This window comes from Strongyloides ratti (genome assembly GCF_001040885.1).
Source record: "Strongyloides ratti genome assembly S_ratti_ED321, chromosome : 2".
NCBI classification, from domain to species: Eukaryota; Metazoa; Nematoda; class Chromadorea; order Rhabditida; family Strongyloididae; genus Strongyloides; species Strongyloides ratti.
This window is the reverse complement of record NC_037308.1, coordinates 7070596-7089138: the sequence shown is the minus strand read 5'-3', so window position 1 is coordinate 7089138 and position 18543 is coordinate 7070596. Positions and strand designations below refer to the sequence as shown.

Below are 18543 nucleotides of genomic sequence, written 5' to 3'. Positions count from 1 at the left end.
CTTTCATATGGACTTCATTCTTTTTTCATATAAATATATTTATCTACCAACACTATTGACAATTTTCCTCATTATAATTATGACACTGTCTATAATACTTTTATATAAAACATTAAAGTCTTTTATTATATTAAGTATAAAATATATTCTGAGAATCAAGGACATAAGATGGTAAATTATAAACCGAAGTTTATTACAAAACTTTTAATATCTTCATATAATATACTTATCATTTGAGTAGATGTTTATAGATTTATTAATAGTAAGTTCCTCATACTAATTAATATATATATATCTATCTTTAGTTTTATTTATTTTTATCTTTTTTTTTTGTTATTTGTTTGTTTGTTTATTTATTATAAGTATATATTTTTAACATATAATTATATATTATAAATAAATTGAACTTCATATTTAAGATTAATAATTTTCTTATTATATCATAATCTTTCTTTTTGATATTCTTCCTTTAACAATGATATTTATTTCAATAGTTATCATCAATTGAAATGTTTTCTAGCGAAGCTAAATTTCTTAATAGACATATTGTTATAAAATAAAATTGACTTGATATCTAATCTTTATATATTATATATTTCTTTAAATAGTAATTTTAAGTTATAGATTAAGTATATATATATGATTGTTGTATGAAATTAAATTATTGTCATTTTCTTTTTACAAAGTTGACATTTTTAACAAATATCAATTTAAAAATACCTATAAACAATATATTTTAATTTATTTTACACTATTAATATCCATATATAAACTCCACCTAAAAATATTTAAGTCACATAACATTTTTAAACCACCAATTTATTACTAATTGATAATTTAAAAGTTCTCCCACACCATCTGTTCGATTGATAACCTTCAAAAAATCTTATTTTCCTTTCTTTTTTCTTATAAAATTTATTATATTATTTATTTTTTTTTTTTTACCTTGTATCAATCACCTTTTTTGGTAATAAAATATAATAATTAACATTAAATACCTTTATACATATATGGCGGGATATAAAAAAATTTTTTTTATATATTTCTATATAACCATTCAAACATTTATTTATTCATCTTCATATATCCCTTTAATTTTTTTTTTTATTATTATTTTAAAAATAATTTTAAATAAATAAATATATACATATATATTTACAAATAAATCCAATATTTAACTATAATTTAATTATACTTTATTTTGAAAATAAAACTTACTTTTAAATTACTTAACACATTTTATCCTTTTTTTTATTTAACTTAATTAAAATAAAATAAAGTATATAATAATTGAATTTTATCACATATAAAATTAGTTATTTTAAACAATCTTATTCAATAATTTATAAAAAAGAACCTATATTTTTTTTTATAATATTTCAAAAACAAATTAATTTGCATATATAAATAATTTTACTTTATATTCAAATGTCATTAAATAATACATTTTTACATTACTAAAAAGATTTTATTTTTTTTTTATAAATACTCATAAAGAAATTATTTTTAATTAAAATCCTAATTATCTCATTGAAATATTAAACTATTTGTTAACTAAAAAATTTTTTTTATTTAATTTTATTTCTTTTTTTTTTTAGAAGATATATCTTGTAATATATAATTCTTCAATTATTTATAATAAAAATTATTACTAAAATTTTTTTTTTTATAAGTAATGAGGAATTAAAAATATTATACTTTCTTTCAAAATATACACTTCAATTGTATGATAAAATTTATTAATATTAGAAAAATATTCTTTATTATTTTTTGTTATAATATATTAATTATTTCTATTTGATTTTATTTTAAAAAATGGAAGAAGTATCAACATTGAAAGTGTTCATCTTATTTTTATGTATGATAGTATTATCATTATGTGAACAAGAAAAAATGTTCACAATATCAGAATCAGCATTACCGGGAACATTTATAGGTACGATATCATCAACACTTCTTAGTGGAAGGACACCAAATTTTTATATTGTATGGCCGGATTTATCTTTATCAGGGGAAAATGTAAGTTTAAAATATATTTTATATTTAAACATATAAGAAATTTTTATTATTTTACTCTTCTTTTTTTTTTGTTTATAAAAAATGACCTAGAACAAATTAATTGTTCTTTATATATATAAAGAAGATATGTCAACTAATAAAATACCGCTAAGTGACAATCATTAATCAATTCTCTATGCCTTTAATGGCTACCAGTTTTTATCTATCATTTATTTATATCTATTTTCTAATTATATTATATTTATAAGATCAATTTATTTTATCATTTCTCAATTATTATTATTTAATCATACTTCATTGATTTTTTTTTTTTATAGTTATTTTGTAATTTTTTCTTTTTTTTTTATTATTTATACAACTTGTTTTGTTGAAAAAAAAAAGATTTAAAAAATATATTTTTTTAATAATATTAAAAAAAATTAAATAATAGATAAAATAATTTTTAACAATAACATATGAAAAAATAGTGAAATTTGATTATTATATATAATTTTATTACTCAAAATTCAAAAATTTAAAAAAAAAAAGAAAGAATAAGAAATTAATTAATTAGAAAAAGTTGGACAAATATATATAAATATATATTTTGATAACATACATGATATTTAGTATAATAAAAATAATTAATTTAATGACTATTCATAAAATATAAATTTTAATCATTTAAATAGTTCTCAAAGATATGTGAAAAACACCATCTGGATAATATTGTTACTACAAATATTAGATAGAATAAACTAATACTAATGATCTATTATTATCATTATCTTTAAAAGCTACTTTTCCAGATTTTAACTTTAAACAATAAAATTAAGTTTATTACTTTTTTTTAACAATTATCAATATTATTATATATAATAGCTAATAAATAATTTATTTCATCATCTTTGCCATTAAAATAAAATTTTAATGAATTTGTAAATAAAACTTAATTATTTATTTTTAGACAATTTTGATTAATGATATTACTGGAGAAATAACAGTTCTTGGGGAACTTGATTATGAAAAAAAGAATAAATATACATTTTTAGCTATACCAACTGATGGTAGTATAACAACAAGAGTTATTATACAATTGTTAAATGTTAATGATAATTCTCCAATATTTCCTGTTGATCATATTACTGTAAGTGTCTTTTATAATAAAAAAAAATAATAATAATAACAATAAAACATTAAATAAATTATATAATTATAGTTAGAAATATCTGAGTATGCAAGATTAAATAGTCAATTAGCCTTACCATTAGCCACAGATGCTGATGAGGGAATATATGGTGTACAAAAATATAATATTATTGGTGGAAATGTTAATAATGTATTTAAATTATCACAAAGAAATTTACAAAATGTCATTTATGTTGATTTAACTGTTAATGGGCAATTAGATAGAGAGTATAGAAATAGATATGAATTAACTATTGAAGCTGAGGATGGTGGTGATCCACCTAAAAAAGGAAAATTAGATGTTACAATAATTATCCTTGATGCTAATGATAATGCACCAATTTTTGGGAAAACAAAATATACAGGAACAATATCTAGTAATGCTAGTGTTGATGATGTAATTTTAATTGTAAATGCAAATGACATTGATGAAGGTGAAAATGGTAGAATAAGTTATAAAATTATTGAAAATCATGATAGAAGTAATAAAATATTTAAGATTGATGAAGATAAAGGTATTATATCAGTGGCACAGACGACAACATTTATTCCTGGTACATCTTATGAATTTCATGTTATGGCTCAGGATCATGGTTTACCACAAAAATTAGAAAATACAGTTCCTGTTAAAATAGAAGTTAATCATGATAATAAGGCATTCGAAACAACATTAGATATTGTATGGTTAACTGAATCAGGTTTACCAAAAATAGCTGAACATACAACAATTGGATATATTTTTGGTAGAATATCCGTCAAAGATATGTCATCATCACATACCCTTTCATTATCTGGTTCTGAAAGTATATGTTTAAGACAATCCGACAAACCATCAGTCTTCCTTTTAGTTGTCTGTGGTATTCTTGATAGAGAAATTAAAAATTCTTTTCTTCTAAAATTTATTTATAAAAATGTAAAGACAGGAGAAATAATATTTGATCATCCTATTCATTTTACAATTCTTGATGAAAATGATAATCCACCAGTATTTGGACAAAAAAATTATATAATAAAATTAAATGAGGAGACAGATGAGATACCACCAATTTTGGCTAAAGATATTGATGAAGGAGAAAATGGAAAAATATATTACTCACTTATTGGTAGTGATTATTTTAAAATTAATCCAGAATCAGGATTAATACAAAAAATAAAAGATTTTGATTGTAGTGTTGGAAATGAAATTAATTTTAAAATAAAAGCTACTGATAATGGAAAAACAAAGTTGTCTTCTGTTGCTAATGTTATTATTGATATAAGTTCATTAAATACCAAATCACCATCATTTGAAAGAAGTTTATATGAAGTTTTTATTAAAGAAAATCTTAAAGAAGGATCTTGTTTCATAAAGGTTAGTTTATTTTTTATTATTATTAAAAAAAATAATATATTTGCGGTCTTTGTTTTTTATCTATCACATTAAAATAGATATTGTTAAATATTTTACAATCTAACTTTTTTAATTAAAGACCCATAACATAGGTATCTTTGATGACCCGAATACTTATTCTTTTATATCTTTTACAATGAAAATACATTATAGTGTATCATAAAAGATTATTAATGCCATTGAAAGGTATTGATGCATAATAGACAAATGTATAACTTTATTATTAATCTAATAATATATATTATACATAAAAAAAAATTTTTAAGGGAAACAAAACTTTTTATTAATAGAATTATATAAAAATTTCAATTTTGTTGTATTCTTTTTGTTGATGATGATCTTACTCTAGTATATTGATTTTTATTAGTAGTTCTTTTAGCACTACTACTTCTTGAAGGTATTTTTTTCTTAACATTTGACGTTGCTTCATCCATCAAATCTAAAAGATCTTTTCCTTTATCTAAACTTTTCTTTTCATTTTTATCATTTTTTTCCATATTTAACTTAAAATGAAAAAAATATTTAAAAAATATTAGATTATAGTATAAAGTTACCTCATTCATAACTGTTGTTAAATTTTTTTTACTTGTTATAGATAATTTTTTTATATTTTCTTCATTATCTTTACTTATTTTTTTAACTTTTTCTTGAATTATATCTTCATCATCATCAAATAAAACTAAATTAAAATTGTCAAATGTTTTGTCATTTTCTTTTTTATTATTATTTATTAATTCATTTAATAATTTCATTTCATCTCCTTCTGGTGGTAAACTTTTGACAAATCCTTTCTTTCCATTTCCAATTATATTTCCTTTAGTTGTACCAAAATTTTTGAATGCCTCCCCATATTCTTTATATAAATTTAAACCTAAATCAGTTCCTCTATTTGTAGGATATTTATCATAACATCCATCATTTAAACTTGGTTCATATGAATATGGTACTTCAAAATTTACAACTTTACTAGGTATACCTTTTTCATAATATTTTATACTTCCAGGACAATTTCCATTAGGTGGTAATGTAACAATTTCATCATTATTAAAAATATTAAAACATCCATTTTCTTTTTGTTTACCTATTTTTAAAAGTAATGCTATACGAATTTTAAAATCAACAAAGTAATTTAATAAACAATTCCTTATCATATAATATTCCCATGGTTTTAAATTTTTATATCCAATTAATATTCTATCATAAACTTCTTCTAATTGTAATTTTAATGTATCATTATTTCTAGCAACTTTCATCATTTCATCTAAATGATTAAGTGTTACTAGTATTAATTGTTCTGCATCAACACACTTAATTATTTGATATTTAAATGCCATTGTCATTAAGGCATACAATTTATCCATACTACTTATATTTAATCTCATAATTGATGAATGAACAAGTGCCTCAAAAAAATGTCTCATTTTTGTTTTTTCATACAATTCCTGTGGCTTAAATAATTGTTCCATAAATTCTTTATTTGTCAAAGTACTAATTATATCACATAAAACTTTTAAACTTTTTTCTTCCTCAACTGATTGTGCTTTGAAAAAGAAACACTTATTATATTATTAAAATATATAATCATGTATCATTATTAACTTACCTTTAGTCTTTGTTCTAAAACATAAATCATCTCTCCAGCCATATTTATAACCATTATTGGCATAACATTCAGTGCCATTTTTTTTTTAAATACTTATCAAAATAATTAAAATAATTTTATAAATATTTTAATAGTATATGTATTATATATTTAAATGACTTATGATTATATTAAATAAAGCTTTTATTTTATAAAAAAAATCTTATCATATATCTCCTTGGTAACCTTCTATTTTAAGTTTTTAAATAGAAAATTTTACTTTCACAATGAAATATTTATATTCTTAAATATTTATAAGAAAAAGTTTTCTTATTCTATGTATAAAAAATATGATTATTCATTAATATATAAATATATAATATATACATATGAAAAATTAATATAACACTACCACAATGTTATAATAATAATTAATTACTTTATAAACTTATTTATAATTTAAATAATATCTAGGGAATAAATTAATATAATTTTAAAAATGTATTTATAACAAGATGAAAAAAATATATATTTAATAACTTATTTAAGGTATCAGCTTCTGATAATTTATGTGAAAATGAAAGAAAACCTCATGGAAGAGGAATTATATATTCATTAAAAGAAACTTATGAAATATTTAATATAGATTCTATAAAAGGAACCATATGTATAATAAATAATAAATTATTAGATTATGAAAAAACTAAAAGATTTCATTTAATTGTTTATGGTACTGATGAAATGGGTAGAAATGCCTCAACATTAATAAAAATTATCCTTCAAGATGTCAATGATAATATACCAATTTTTGAACCAAAAATTTATAATATATCTATTGGTATTAATAATAATAATAATATTGGAATAGATATTAATAATTATCAGATAAATACTTATTTAGTTAAAGTTTTAGCTTCAGATAAAGATGAAGGATTGTATGGTGATATTAGATATGAAATTAAAAATGAAGCATCAAAATATTTTGTTATTGATAATAAAGAAGATAAAGGAAATATTATTATTGTTAAAAATCTTAAAGACTATTTAAAAGATAGTTTGGTAAAAAGTTTTGTAGTTGAAGCAATTGATCAGGATAATTTAAGATCAAATGAACAGGCTATTGTTAATATTATTGGAATTAATGATCATATTATACCAGAATTTACACAAAAATTATATACTTTTAATGTTTCTGAAGACATTTTACCTGGTATCTCTATTGGACAAGTCATCTTACAAAATTCAAATGAAGATTATTATTATGAAATTTATGATGGCAATGATAGTAATATGTTTTCTATTGAAGAGAGTGATGGTTCTATTACAGTATCAAGATACTTAGATGCTGATCATAAAGATTCAATTTTACTAAATATTGTTGGAATTTCTAAAAATGATAAAATTAGAGTTTATTGTCAGGTGATGATTTATGTTATTGATGAGAATAACAATCCACCAATTTTTGAAGAACCTCTTGGAAATATTTTTGTACCAGAAGATTTTCCACTTCATGAACCATTTTTTTCATTACAAGCTACAGACAAAGATAGACATGAGAATGGTAAAGTAACATATGAAATTTTAGATTCTCATCCACCTTGTCCTGTTATAATAAGACCTTTAACAGGAGAACTTATATTAGCTGCTACTTTAGATTATGAAGAAGTTAAAGAATATGATATAAAAATTAAGGCACAAGATCAAGGATTACCACCAAAATACTCAACAATTGATATAAAACTTGTCGTGACTGATGTTAATGATAATCCACCTATTTTTGAGTCATCATTATACTTAGCTACAGTTAATGAAGATACTGAAGTTATGAGTGAAATAATAACAGTTAAAGCAAAAGATATTGATAATGAAAAAAATTCTAAAATTATTTATAGTATATTAAAAGATTATACAAAAAGTGATGAATTTTTTGGAATAAATCAAAATACAGGAACAATATTTTTAAGAAAACCACTTGATAGAGAAATAAATTTTGAACATAGTTTAACAATAATTGCTACTGATAAAGGAAAACCACCATTAAATTCAACGACAACTGTCAAAGTTAATGTATTAGATGTTAATGATAATCCACCTAATTGTGCATCAATTGTCTCACCATTTTATTTAACAGATGATGAGGAGTATGATGAAAAGATGGAGAAAAGAGACATACCATTAGGTAAAATAAATGCTTATGATGCTGATGAAAATGAAAATGCCATTATTTTTTATCGTCTTCAGCAGGCAAATGAAAATTTTGAAATTAGAAAAAATGGTGATATATATTTAAGAAGAAAACCATCTGAAATTTGTTTATCCTCACCAAATCATATTGTTTCAATAATTGCTGAAGATAATGGTATGCCATCATTATCATCAGTTTGTTTAATTGAAATTAAATGTGAAAAAGAAAAATCTTTAATAACAATTTCAGAACCATTTATGAAAACATTATATATTCCTAGTAAATGTTTAAATAAAGATGGATGTTATTTGACAAAAATTAATGGTACAAATATTAATAATATTACAATTGATAAAGATTTAATTATTAATTTTCATAATTATTTTATTATTAATAATAATTCAGAAATATGGATTAGAGGTGGAAGTGAAATTAATGAAAGCTTATTATTAAAAGGAAACAATAGACTTAATTTATCTTTATATGATAAAAATAATAAAAAGAAAAGAATAAATTTTATTATAAAAAGTTTATATGTACAGGAACTAATAAATGGAAATAAAAAGACAAATAAAAATGATACTATATTATTAAAATTAAGTGAAAAATTATTAATAGGAACAAAATTAATTACTTTAGAGAAACGTAATGATAAAGGAAAATATTATTATAAAATTCTTACAAAAGATTCACATTTTACTATTAATGAAAATGATGGTAGTATATATTTATCAAAACGTTTTAATTATAATGACCAACAAATTTATGAATTAAGAATAAAAAGATTTAGTACTAATGAGGATTTTGAAGAAATGAATAATGAAATATTAATTATTATTGATGTACAAAGTGAAAATTTATATTATCCAGTATTTTCTAAAGCTTTAGAAATATTTAATATTTCTGAAAATGCATCACCAGGATTTTTAGTTGGTAGAATTAATGCTACAGACTATGATAGTGGTATAAATGGAGCTATTGAATATAAACTTTACAGAGAAAATGACATTTTTTCTGTTGACAAAATAACTGGAGAAATATTTTTAAAATCAAAATTAAATTATCATACAATGAAGGAGTATATTCTAGTTATTGGTGCTTCAGATAAAAGTAAAAGTATCAAAGAACGAAAACAATCTTTAACAACAATAATAGTAAATGTTAAAAATGAAAATAATCATGCTCCTACATTTGTTTCAATAACAAATGTTTCTGTTAGTGAAAATCAACTATCATCAGAACCTTTTCATTTTGTTAGTGCAATAGATAAAGATGTTGATTATGGTAAAGTTTTTTATGAAATAGATAATACTGAAAATTTTCGAATTGACAATTTGACTGGAGCTTTATATTTAATTTCAAGATCTGGTTTAGAAAAACAATATATAACTGTTAAGGCATATGATAATGGAAATCCACCAAAATATAATTTACAAAAAATAGAAGTTCATTTTATATCAACACCAAATAAATGGATTTATTTTGAAAAAAGTGTTTATAGATTTAGTGTTGATAAAAATATTGGAAAAGAACATGTTACTTTAAATAGTTTTAAACAACGAACAACAGATAGGACAAAAGAAAATATTAAATTTAAAATATATCCTGAAATAGATGAAATTAAAAATATTTTTTCTATTGGTTATAGAGATGGTATTTTGAAGGCAAATAAAGGTTTAATGAATAAAAAGGAATATGAATTTAATATTTATGCATATAATGAAAATAATTCTAGAAATAGTGATTGGACTACAATAAAACTTGAGGTTGAAAATATTGATACAGATAATGTAGAACCATTAAATATTGTCTCATCATCCTGTGGTAATGTAACAATTCCAGAAAATATGTCCATGAAAAATTTTAAAAGAATTTTTGTTATTAGTTCAAAGTATGAAAATTTAAATTTTAAAATTGAAGCAGGTAATGATGGTGGTTTATTTAATATTGATACTAAATTAGGTACAATAAGTTGTAAAGAACTTGATTATGAAGCTAAAAAAGAACATTTATTAATTATTTCTGTTACAAATATGGAAAGTAAACCACCAAAAGGTGATACATGTGCTGTTAGAATTTTTGTTGCTGATGTTAATGATAATGTACCACAATTTCCTCATAATATGAAAGATACAATTGTTTTACTTGACAATACTCCTATAAATTGGAGCTTTATGAGATTAGAAGGTAAAGATTTTGATTCTGGTAGAAATAGTGAATTACAATATAGTTTAATTGATGATGAAAAAGGAATTTTTGATGTTCTTTCTGATACAGGTGATTTAATATTAGCAAGTTTAAGAAATGTACAAGATAAAGAATGGTCTATAACTGTTGGTGTTCAAGATAATGGTGCATATAGAATTCTTTCCTCAACACGACAAATAAGAGTTATAAATAATAGAACAATTTCATCATCTAATCATTCTAATTCTCCACTTTTTTTAAGACAAAAATATCTTGGATATGTAAGTGAATCATTACCAAAAGGTGAATTTGTTATGCATTTATCAAATGATATCTTTACTAGTCTTTCTTTAAAAGAAGCACCAATATCTTATAGTATTATTGGTGGAAATAGAGATTCTGCCTTTGAAATAGATAATTTAGGTAGAATAAAAACATCAAAAGAATTAGATGCTGAAATTGAAGATCAATATTTATTAAATGTAATTGCTACAAATGAATTTTCAAAACAATTTTCAACAATGGTTAAAATTCATGTTCTTAATATTAATGATAATGTTCCATTTTTTCCAAGTCAAAGACCAAAAACAATATCTGAAAATACTCCAGTTGGAACACTTATTGCTACAGTCACAGCAACAGATGTTGATGATGATAGTTTTTTATTATATTCAATTAATCCAGCAAATGAATATTTTGAAATAGAACCATTTACAGGAGAAATTTATCTTAAAAATTCTTTAGATTATGAAATTTTAAAAGAACATAATCTTGGTATTCAGGCATTTGATGGTGAATATACTTCAAGAACAAACTTAAAAATATACATAATTGATGAAAATGATAATAAACCATTATTTGTTGGTGGATCATTTCAACAGATATATGTTGCTGATAATTCTCCACCAAATTCAATTATTCATACAATTATTGCTAAAGATCCTGATGACGGTGATAATGGTGCTATCAAATATAAAATTATTAATGAAGAGGATGATTATTTTTCATTAAATGAAAAAACTGGTGTTTTAACATTACTAAAACAATTAATGGAAGGTACACATTATATAATGAGTATTGTAGCAGAAGATTGTGGTATTATAAAACAAAAAAATATACTTACATTAAAAATTCAATCTATATCAGGTAAAGAAATGAGAATACCAACATTTAAAGATAAAACATTAAATATAACTGTTAATGAGAATGCTCCATTATTTGAAACTATTGGAAAACTTCAATTAACTGAAGGTTACCATACACCAATTGATTTTGTAATTAAAGATATTGAATCTGCCAAGATGTTTTATATTAATAATCAAGGATTTATTTCACCTAAAAATAAACTTGAAAGAAAAGTTAAAAAAAATTATTCTTTCAATGTTTATATGTCAAAGTATTCTGAAGTATTACCAATACTTGTACATATTAATATTGCTGATATAAATAATCATTCACCTTTATTTTTAAGTAACTCAACAAAAAATATAAAATTAAATGAAAAAATACTTAAAAATAGTGTTGTTGGAAGAGTTATAGCTACTGATGAAGATGAAAATAGAAATGGACAAATTACATATACAATATTGTCTGGTAATTATTATAATACTCTTAGCATAAATTCAGATTCAGGAAGAATTATCTTTGAAAAATGGAATGATGAAATATTTTATCAGGAAAGAACAAATAATCATGATTTAATTATTATGGCAGAGGATAATGGAACACCAAGTAGATGGTCAACAACATCTATAAATATTCAGTATGATTTAAAAAATTGGAGTGGAATGATACCATTTTTTGTAATGAATTGTTATACATTTTACCTTCCTGAAGATACTTTTATTAATACAATTATTGGTTCAGTTAAAGCAACAAATAAACTTGGATATCATGGGGATGACTGGAATTATTCATTATCAAATAATCCTAATATTTTTGGAATTAATGTTGTTTCTGGTGATTTAATTTTAAAAGAAAGTTTAGATTATGAAAAGAGAAATAATTATGAATTTAATGTTGTTGTAAAGGATTCTAAAGATAGAACATCTATAGTACAAGTTAAAATATTTGTCACTCCAGTTGATGAATATTCTCCAGTTTTTAGTAAATCATCATATACCTTCCAATTACCTACTGGAGCTGATGTTGGTTTTATTATTGGAACAATTAAAGCTACCGATAATGACAAAGGAAGTCATGGAAAAATTCATTATTCTATTTATGGAGCTAATAATAATATAAAGATGATTGGTATTGATCCAAATACTGGTGTTCTAATACTAAGAGAATCAATGAAAAATAAAGTAATTAAGGGAAATAAGACATTAGAACATTTAATTGTTGAAGCCTCTTCAAGTTATACACAAACATCACGAGTAAATGTATATTTAGAAATTGGAAACTTTGATATTTCAAATAATATAAGTCAACAATATAATGATTTTAATTACTATGCAATAATTATTTTATCATTAATTTCTAGTATAGTTATTGTGGTAATAATTATTTTATGTTGTTACAGATTATGTAAAAATTCACCCAAACAATCAAAGAAACTTCCCACAATTGGAAATAATGGTATTGGAGGAGAAAAAATTAATGATATAAGTCATTTATCAGATCATTATAATAATTCACCTAATTATAATAAATTTATAATGCAAGCTCCACCAATGTTTTTGAAATCATCAAATTCTAACTCATCACAAATGACATCTTCTTCAAATGGATATAAAGAAGGTGCTTTACCATCAATTGCTTATCGTTTTCCAATTACAAATATAAGTCGTGATCGTTCTCATCCTGATTCAGGAATTGATCCTGATGTCTTATCAATAAATAGTACAGTAACTGAGTACTTGTCAAACATTGGAATAACTCCATTAAGTAAATTCACAGACACATCATTTCCAAAAAATAAACATTCTTTTTTGAAAAATAATAATCCCCAGGAATTTCCTGATTTTATGTATTCAAAGATTGATGAATTACTAGGTTCAAATAATGATATAACATCACCTAACTTCAAAGCTTCAACATTTTTAGTAAAAAAACCTGTAATAATTGATAACATAATAAATTCAAATATACCAAAATTAAATAATTATAATAACTATTATAATAATATTAACAATGATCCAGCGATGCCACAATTTAGATCTCTTGGTGAAGTTTTCAGTAATATTAATAAAGTCAAAGAAAAACATGTTTAAATATTTGTACATAATTATATTAATTTTTGATATTTACTATTTATTTTTAATTGACTTTTATAATAGCTCAATTTTTTACTTTTTTTTTTTGTAAATTTTTAACATTTCCAATTTTTATACTGGTGCTTTTAAATATATACACATTTATGACTTTAATTACATTATTTAATAAAAATTCTATAATATTATCAATTCAAATACCATAAATCAAAATAAGTTAAATCACAAATTTTGTTTTGATAAGCTAAAAAATTTTAATTTTTTTATTTTTACAAACTTTCTAAATCAACATGTCGAATGTCTCTATGTCGTTTCATAATTTTTGTTTCTAAACGATCTACTTCGTCTCCAATTCTATCAATGACCTTCTCTCCATGAACTACCATAAATTTCTCTAATTGTTCTGGTTTTTCAAATTTTTTGACATCTTCTAATAATAATGGAACATCAACTGTCTTTAAATAATTTCTTGTTATTTCTTTACCGTCAAAATCAATTTCAGCTTTAAATCTAGAATGTTCTACACCCATTGATGTTGTCTTAACATCATGAACAGCCCTTACAACTGGATCATTATTTAAACGTGCCACAATGTCATCTGTTATTCTAGTTGGAAGAGATCTACCAACAAGATGATGAGCATTTGTTCTAATAATAAATGAAGCTACAACTCCTAATAATGTTCCAATTAAAATTGATCCACAACAATCAGGTATTGGTGATTCAAGTACATGTGATAATGTAACAGAAGATAAAGCTATTAAAACACCAGTAACTGCAGCGGTATCTTCCAACAAAACAACATTCAATGAAGGATCAGCAGAAGTTTTAACATAATTTATAATACTCATTTTAGCTTTATTAGCCTTATTTCTTACCTCTGTAAAAGCGGTTAATGCAGAGGTTCCCTGAAAACAAAGTGAAGTAATTAATGCATAATATGCATATGCTATTGATTCCATTGCTTCAGGAGGATGAAGTAATCCACTAACTCCATGATATATTGATAAGCCACAACCAAAACTTAATATACCACAACCACTTATTAAAGCAGTTACATATCTCATGTTACCATAACCATAAGGAAAATTAGGATCTGGATTTTTGTTAGAAAATCTAATACCAAGTAATAATATAAGTTGATTTAATGTATCCATAGTACTATGTATAGCTTCAGCAAATAATGATTTACTTCCTGTAAAATATGCAGCAATATACTTTAGTAGTGTATCAATTGAATTTAATGTGAAAGCTATTCCTACTACCTTACCAGCTCCCATTCCTTGACTTTCATTTGTTATAGATTCTACACGCATTCTTAAACGCATCTTTTCTTGATCTGATAATTTAAAACCTGTCGTTACCAATGGTGTACGTAAAGCGTGTATCGCATCACGAGATCCATGTACTTCTAATGCTTTCAAATATACATCATGTACTGAATATAAACTATGTCTGTAATCTAATTTCATGTGAGATTTCTTTGGTAAGTCACTATAAATTATATATTGTTTTTGTTACAAACAAAAAAAAAATACCTCAAGTGAAAACTTTCTAATTTAAATTCAGCCATAGCTTTTTGCTCATCAATATGTGTACTCTCATCATAAGTTTTAGATTTCCTAGTAGCTCTAGCAACTTTAAATAAATTATTAGACTTCAACTTAAGATAATCATTAACATTTTTAATGACAGGTGTAATATTTATTGACCTTTTTTGAATGGCCATCATCCAAATTGGAAAACTTCTACAAGACATAGTTGTTTCTTTATCAAAAAAAATATAAATATTTATCTCGTGAAAATTCTCCAATGACAATAAATATTTCTTCTATCAAATCTTAGAAAAAGAAAGAGTACATATTACCAAATGTTATTTTAGTTTCCCTACAAGAATTTTTTTTTAAAAAATTATATTCGTGTATTTTAATCACGTGTTTAATTTTGATCATGGCAAATTATGAATGTGGTTTGATAACATTTTTATGGTATACTTTAATTTTAGAAAGTTTGTTTTTTAATTAAGTTATGGAGAAAAAAATAAGATTTTTTAATAGTAATTAAAAAATATTTAACAGTTTTATGTCAAAAAACTCTGGTGAAATTTTAAAAATTAAATTTTTTTTTCTGTAATTGTTGTTTTTAAAAAAAAAATTTTGTTAAATGTTTAAATTTTATACTAAAAAAACAACAAAGCACAAAAATCTTGTCATTTTTCATCATCAACCCTATCAATTTCCTTACAAAAACATATAAAATTTCTGTTTACAATATACTTTCTTGACTAGACTTATAAATAAACTTTTAAATATTCATTATGTTATGAAGTACTTAAAATTTAATAAAATATTAATGATCATTAAATAGCTTTTGAAGATGATCTTACTTTTTTACCAATAAATATATAATGTAAAGTTTATCATATGCTTTCTTTATTATCTTCTTTATGTTTGCAAATTCATTTTCCTTATACATAAAATATTTTATGTTATTTTTTTTTTTCATATTTCCTTGTAATAATAATTTCTTACTACATACATTATTTATCAAAATTCATTTTTGATGTTTAATTAAAATATTTTTTTAATTTTTAAATGGTAAATAATTATTGAAAATGTTTGAAATATATATATAAATTAACTTTTAAGGAATTTTTTTATATTGATGTTAAAAAATTTTTATTAACTCTCTTTTCATTTCTTTTAAAGTTATTTTCAAATTTAAAAATATCAACAAAAAAAATGAGATTTATTTTGAAAGAAATTCAAGAAAATTTAGTGTTGTAATGTGACTATTTACTTTTCTTTCCTGAAAATGATAAAGGTTAATTGTACCATACAAACATTTATTTATACTGAAAATATATAAATTTGTAATTATATAAAACTTTTTTAACTTAACATATAAAAAAAAAATAAAATGTAAAGATTATATTTTACTTTTAAAAATAATTATATTAATAATAAAATGCAGAAGTAAATTAATAATTCTATGATAAAATTTATAATGATATGTAAGCTTATAGTTAATAAAATAATCATTTGTTTTTTTTATAGTTATTTAACTTTGTTTTCAATTATAATCTATTAGTTATAAAAATATATAATTGATAATATTATGCAACAATTTACCAACTTGATAAACTATTAGCTTATTTTATCACATTTGTACAAGTGTAATCATTGTAATATATTGTAAAAAGTATATAAATAAAACTTATCTTTCTCATATAGATTCATACAAATGTAAAAAGTATATTAATTAAAATTACCATTTTCATCATTCTTACTAAATTATATTTTATGTACATTTTAAAGTTTTTTTTTTAATTTTAATAATTGAATAAAAAATATTAAACTCTTTTGTAGTTTATATTTGTTAAATATTTTATAATTTAAATTTATTTGTTTTAGATAAATTACAATACTAAAACTGTTAAATATTATAATAAACTTAGAACATAAATAATTTCTAAAGCATATTATTTTTTTCCCAATCATATTATGTCACATTAATTTTTTTTTAATAATATTTATGAATATTTAAAGTTTTTTCTTAAATTACAAAGTGCACTGGTAAATATCTTGATAAATTTCAGGATTATTAATAGAAAAAAAAAGAATTTTATTAATAAAAAAAATGTATGAATGTTAGGATTTATTTTTTGTATAATTTTTAAAAAATATATTTAATTTTTTTTTTTTTAATATTTATCTAAAACAAAAATGTATCAAAAAATTTATACTTGCCTGTGACATTTTTAAACTCATGTATAAATGATTATATAGATTATAATCGTAAAAAGGACGAGATAACGAAGAAGTATGACTTTTGGATTTAAACAGCTGCACCTACAAATGTCATAGTAAAATTGCCTTTTTAGGTATAAAATTATGGCTGTAACATTTATACATTATTATCAATTCCTTTATTTGATATTGAATTATATTCATATATATATATGTTTATATATATGTATATCGTAACAAAATACTGATAATTCTTTCGCCAATCTGAATTTTCATATATAACTTTTCAATATACTTCATTATAATCATTTTGTTGTTAGAATATTATTTATTATATTGTCTAAAAAATGAAAAGTTTTATATTAATTTTTGCTTCAGTCTTTATAATACTAATTAATTATACTGTACTTTGTGATGAAATTCCAAGTGATGAAAATTTAGGTGATGATGCTTCAAAAAATGAGATCTTAAATGATAATTTTAATGATAATAGTAATAATGAACATAGTGATGATGAGGGTTCTATTATTCATTATCCTATAGAAAATATTGAAGGTACTACTATTAAAACTTCAACAGAAAAGATTCAAGAAAGTTCGCTTAAAACAACAACTCGAATTATAACTGAACGAACAACAACTAAACATGGTGGTGAAGGTGAGTTATCATCAACTACTAGTGAAAGTACAGATCTATACTCTTCAACATTATCTCCATGTCCGGTATGCCCAAAATGTTCAACAAATTTTGCTCTTGGAACATTTTTCTTTGGTAATTTCTTTGGTATGGCTTTAATGCTTGTTATGGGGTATATTTATTTAAGTTGGCTTCGTCGCGCCTCAACAATTCCATCATCAGCAAGATTATATTAAAAATTACCAAAAATAATATTTTATCAACAAAATCAAAAAATTAAAGGAAATCTGTATTAATTCACAGGGAAGTGATGATATTAATAATTTTAGTTAAACATTATGTTTCAAATTATTATACATATTTACAATCCAATGTGAACTTCTACAGATTTTTATAATCTAAACGACATAATC

The 18543-nt window shown here is 22.0% G+C and overlaps 5 protein-coding genes across 5 annotated transcripts; 3 read left to right on the top strand and 2 right to left on the bottom strand.

Annotated features, from left to right (window-relative positions):
• Window positions 1-1860: 1860 nt before the first annotated feature.
• On the top strand, window positions 1861-4739 carry SRAE_2000225200 (Cadherin domain and Cadherin-like domain-containing protein; the record flags this gene model as incomplete). The annotated part of the gene is made up of 4 exons (XM_024653300.1): window positions 1861-2019; window positions 2966-3145; window positions 3218-4537; window positions 4656-4739. The coding sequence occupies 4 exons, from the start codon at window positions 1861-1863 to the stop codon at window positions 4737-4739; spliced, it is 1743 nt and encodes a 580-aa protein (XP_024506790.1).
• A 142-nt stretch (window positions 4740-4881) lies between these two features.
• Window positions 4882-6257, bottom strand: SRAE_2000225100 (Protein OSCP1; the record flags this gene model as incomplete). Its single annotated transcript, XM_024653299.1, has 3 exons — window positions 4882-5079; window positions 5131-6132; window positions 6180-6257. The coding sequence occupies 3 exons, from the start codon at window positions 6255-6257 to the stop codon at window positions 4882-4884; spliced, it is 1278 nt and encodes a 425-aa protein (XP_024506789.1).
• Window positions 6258-6899: 642 nt separating this feature from the next.
• SRAE_2000225000 (Protocadherin-23) lies at window positions 6900-13745 on the top strand (the record flags this gene model as incomplete). Its single annotated transcript, XM_024653298.1, has 1 exon — window positions 6900-13745. One exon carries the CDS (start codon window positions 6900-6902, stop codon window positions 13743-13745), a length of 6846 nt encoding a protein of 2281 aa, XP_024506788.1.
• A 269-nt stretch (window positions 13746-14014) lies between these two features.
• On the bottom strand, window positions 14015-15504 carry SRAE_2000224900 (Zinc transporter 9; the record flags this gene model as incomplete). Its single annotated transcript, XM_024653297.1, has 3 exons — window positions 14015-14940; window positions 15016-15239; window positions 15284-15504. The coding sequence occupies 3 exons, from the start codon at window positions 15502-15504 to the stop codon at window positions 14015-14017; spliced, it is 1371 nt and encodes a 456-aa protein (XP_024506787.1).
• A 2337-nt stretch (window positions 15505-17841) lies between these two features.
• SRAE_2000224800 (Hypothetical protein) lies at window positions 17842-18366 on the top strand (the record flags this gene model as incomplete). The annotated part of the gene is made up of 1 exon (XM_024653295.1): window positions 17842-18366. The coding sequence occupies one exon, from the start codon at window positions 17842-17844 to the stop codon at window positions 18364-18366; it is 525 nt and encodes a 174-aa protein (XP_024506786.1).
• Window positions 18367-18543: the final 177 nt, after the last annotated feature.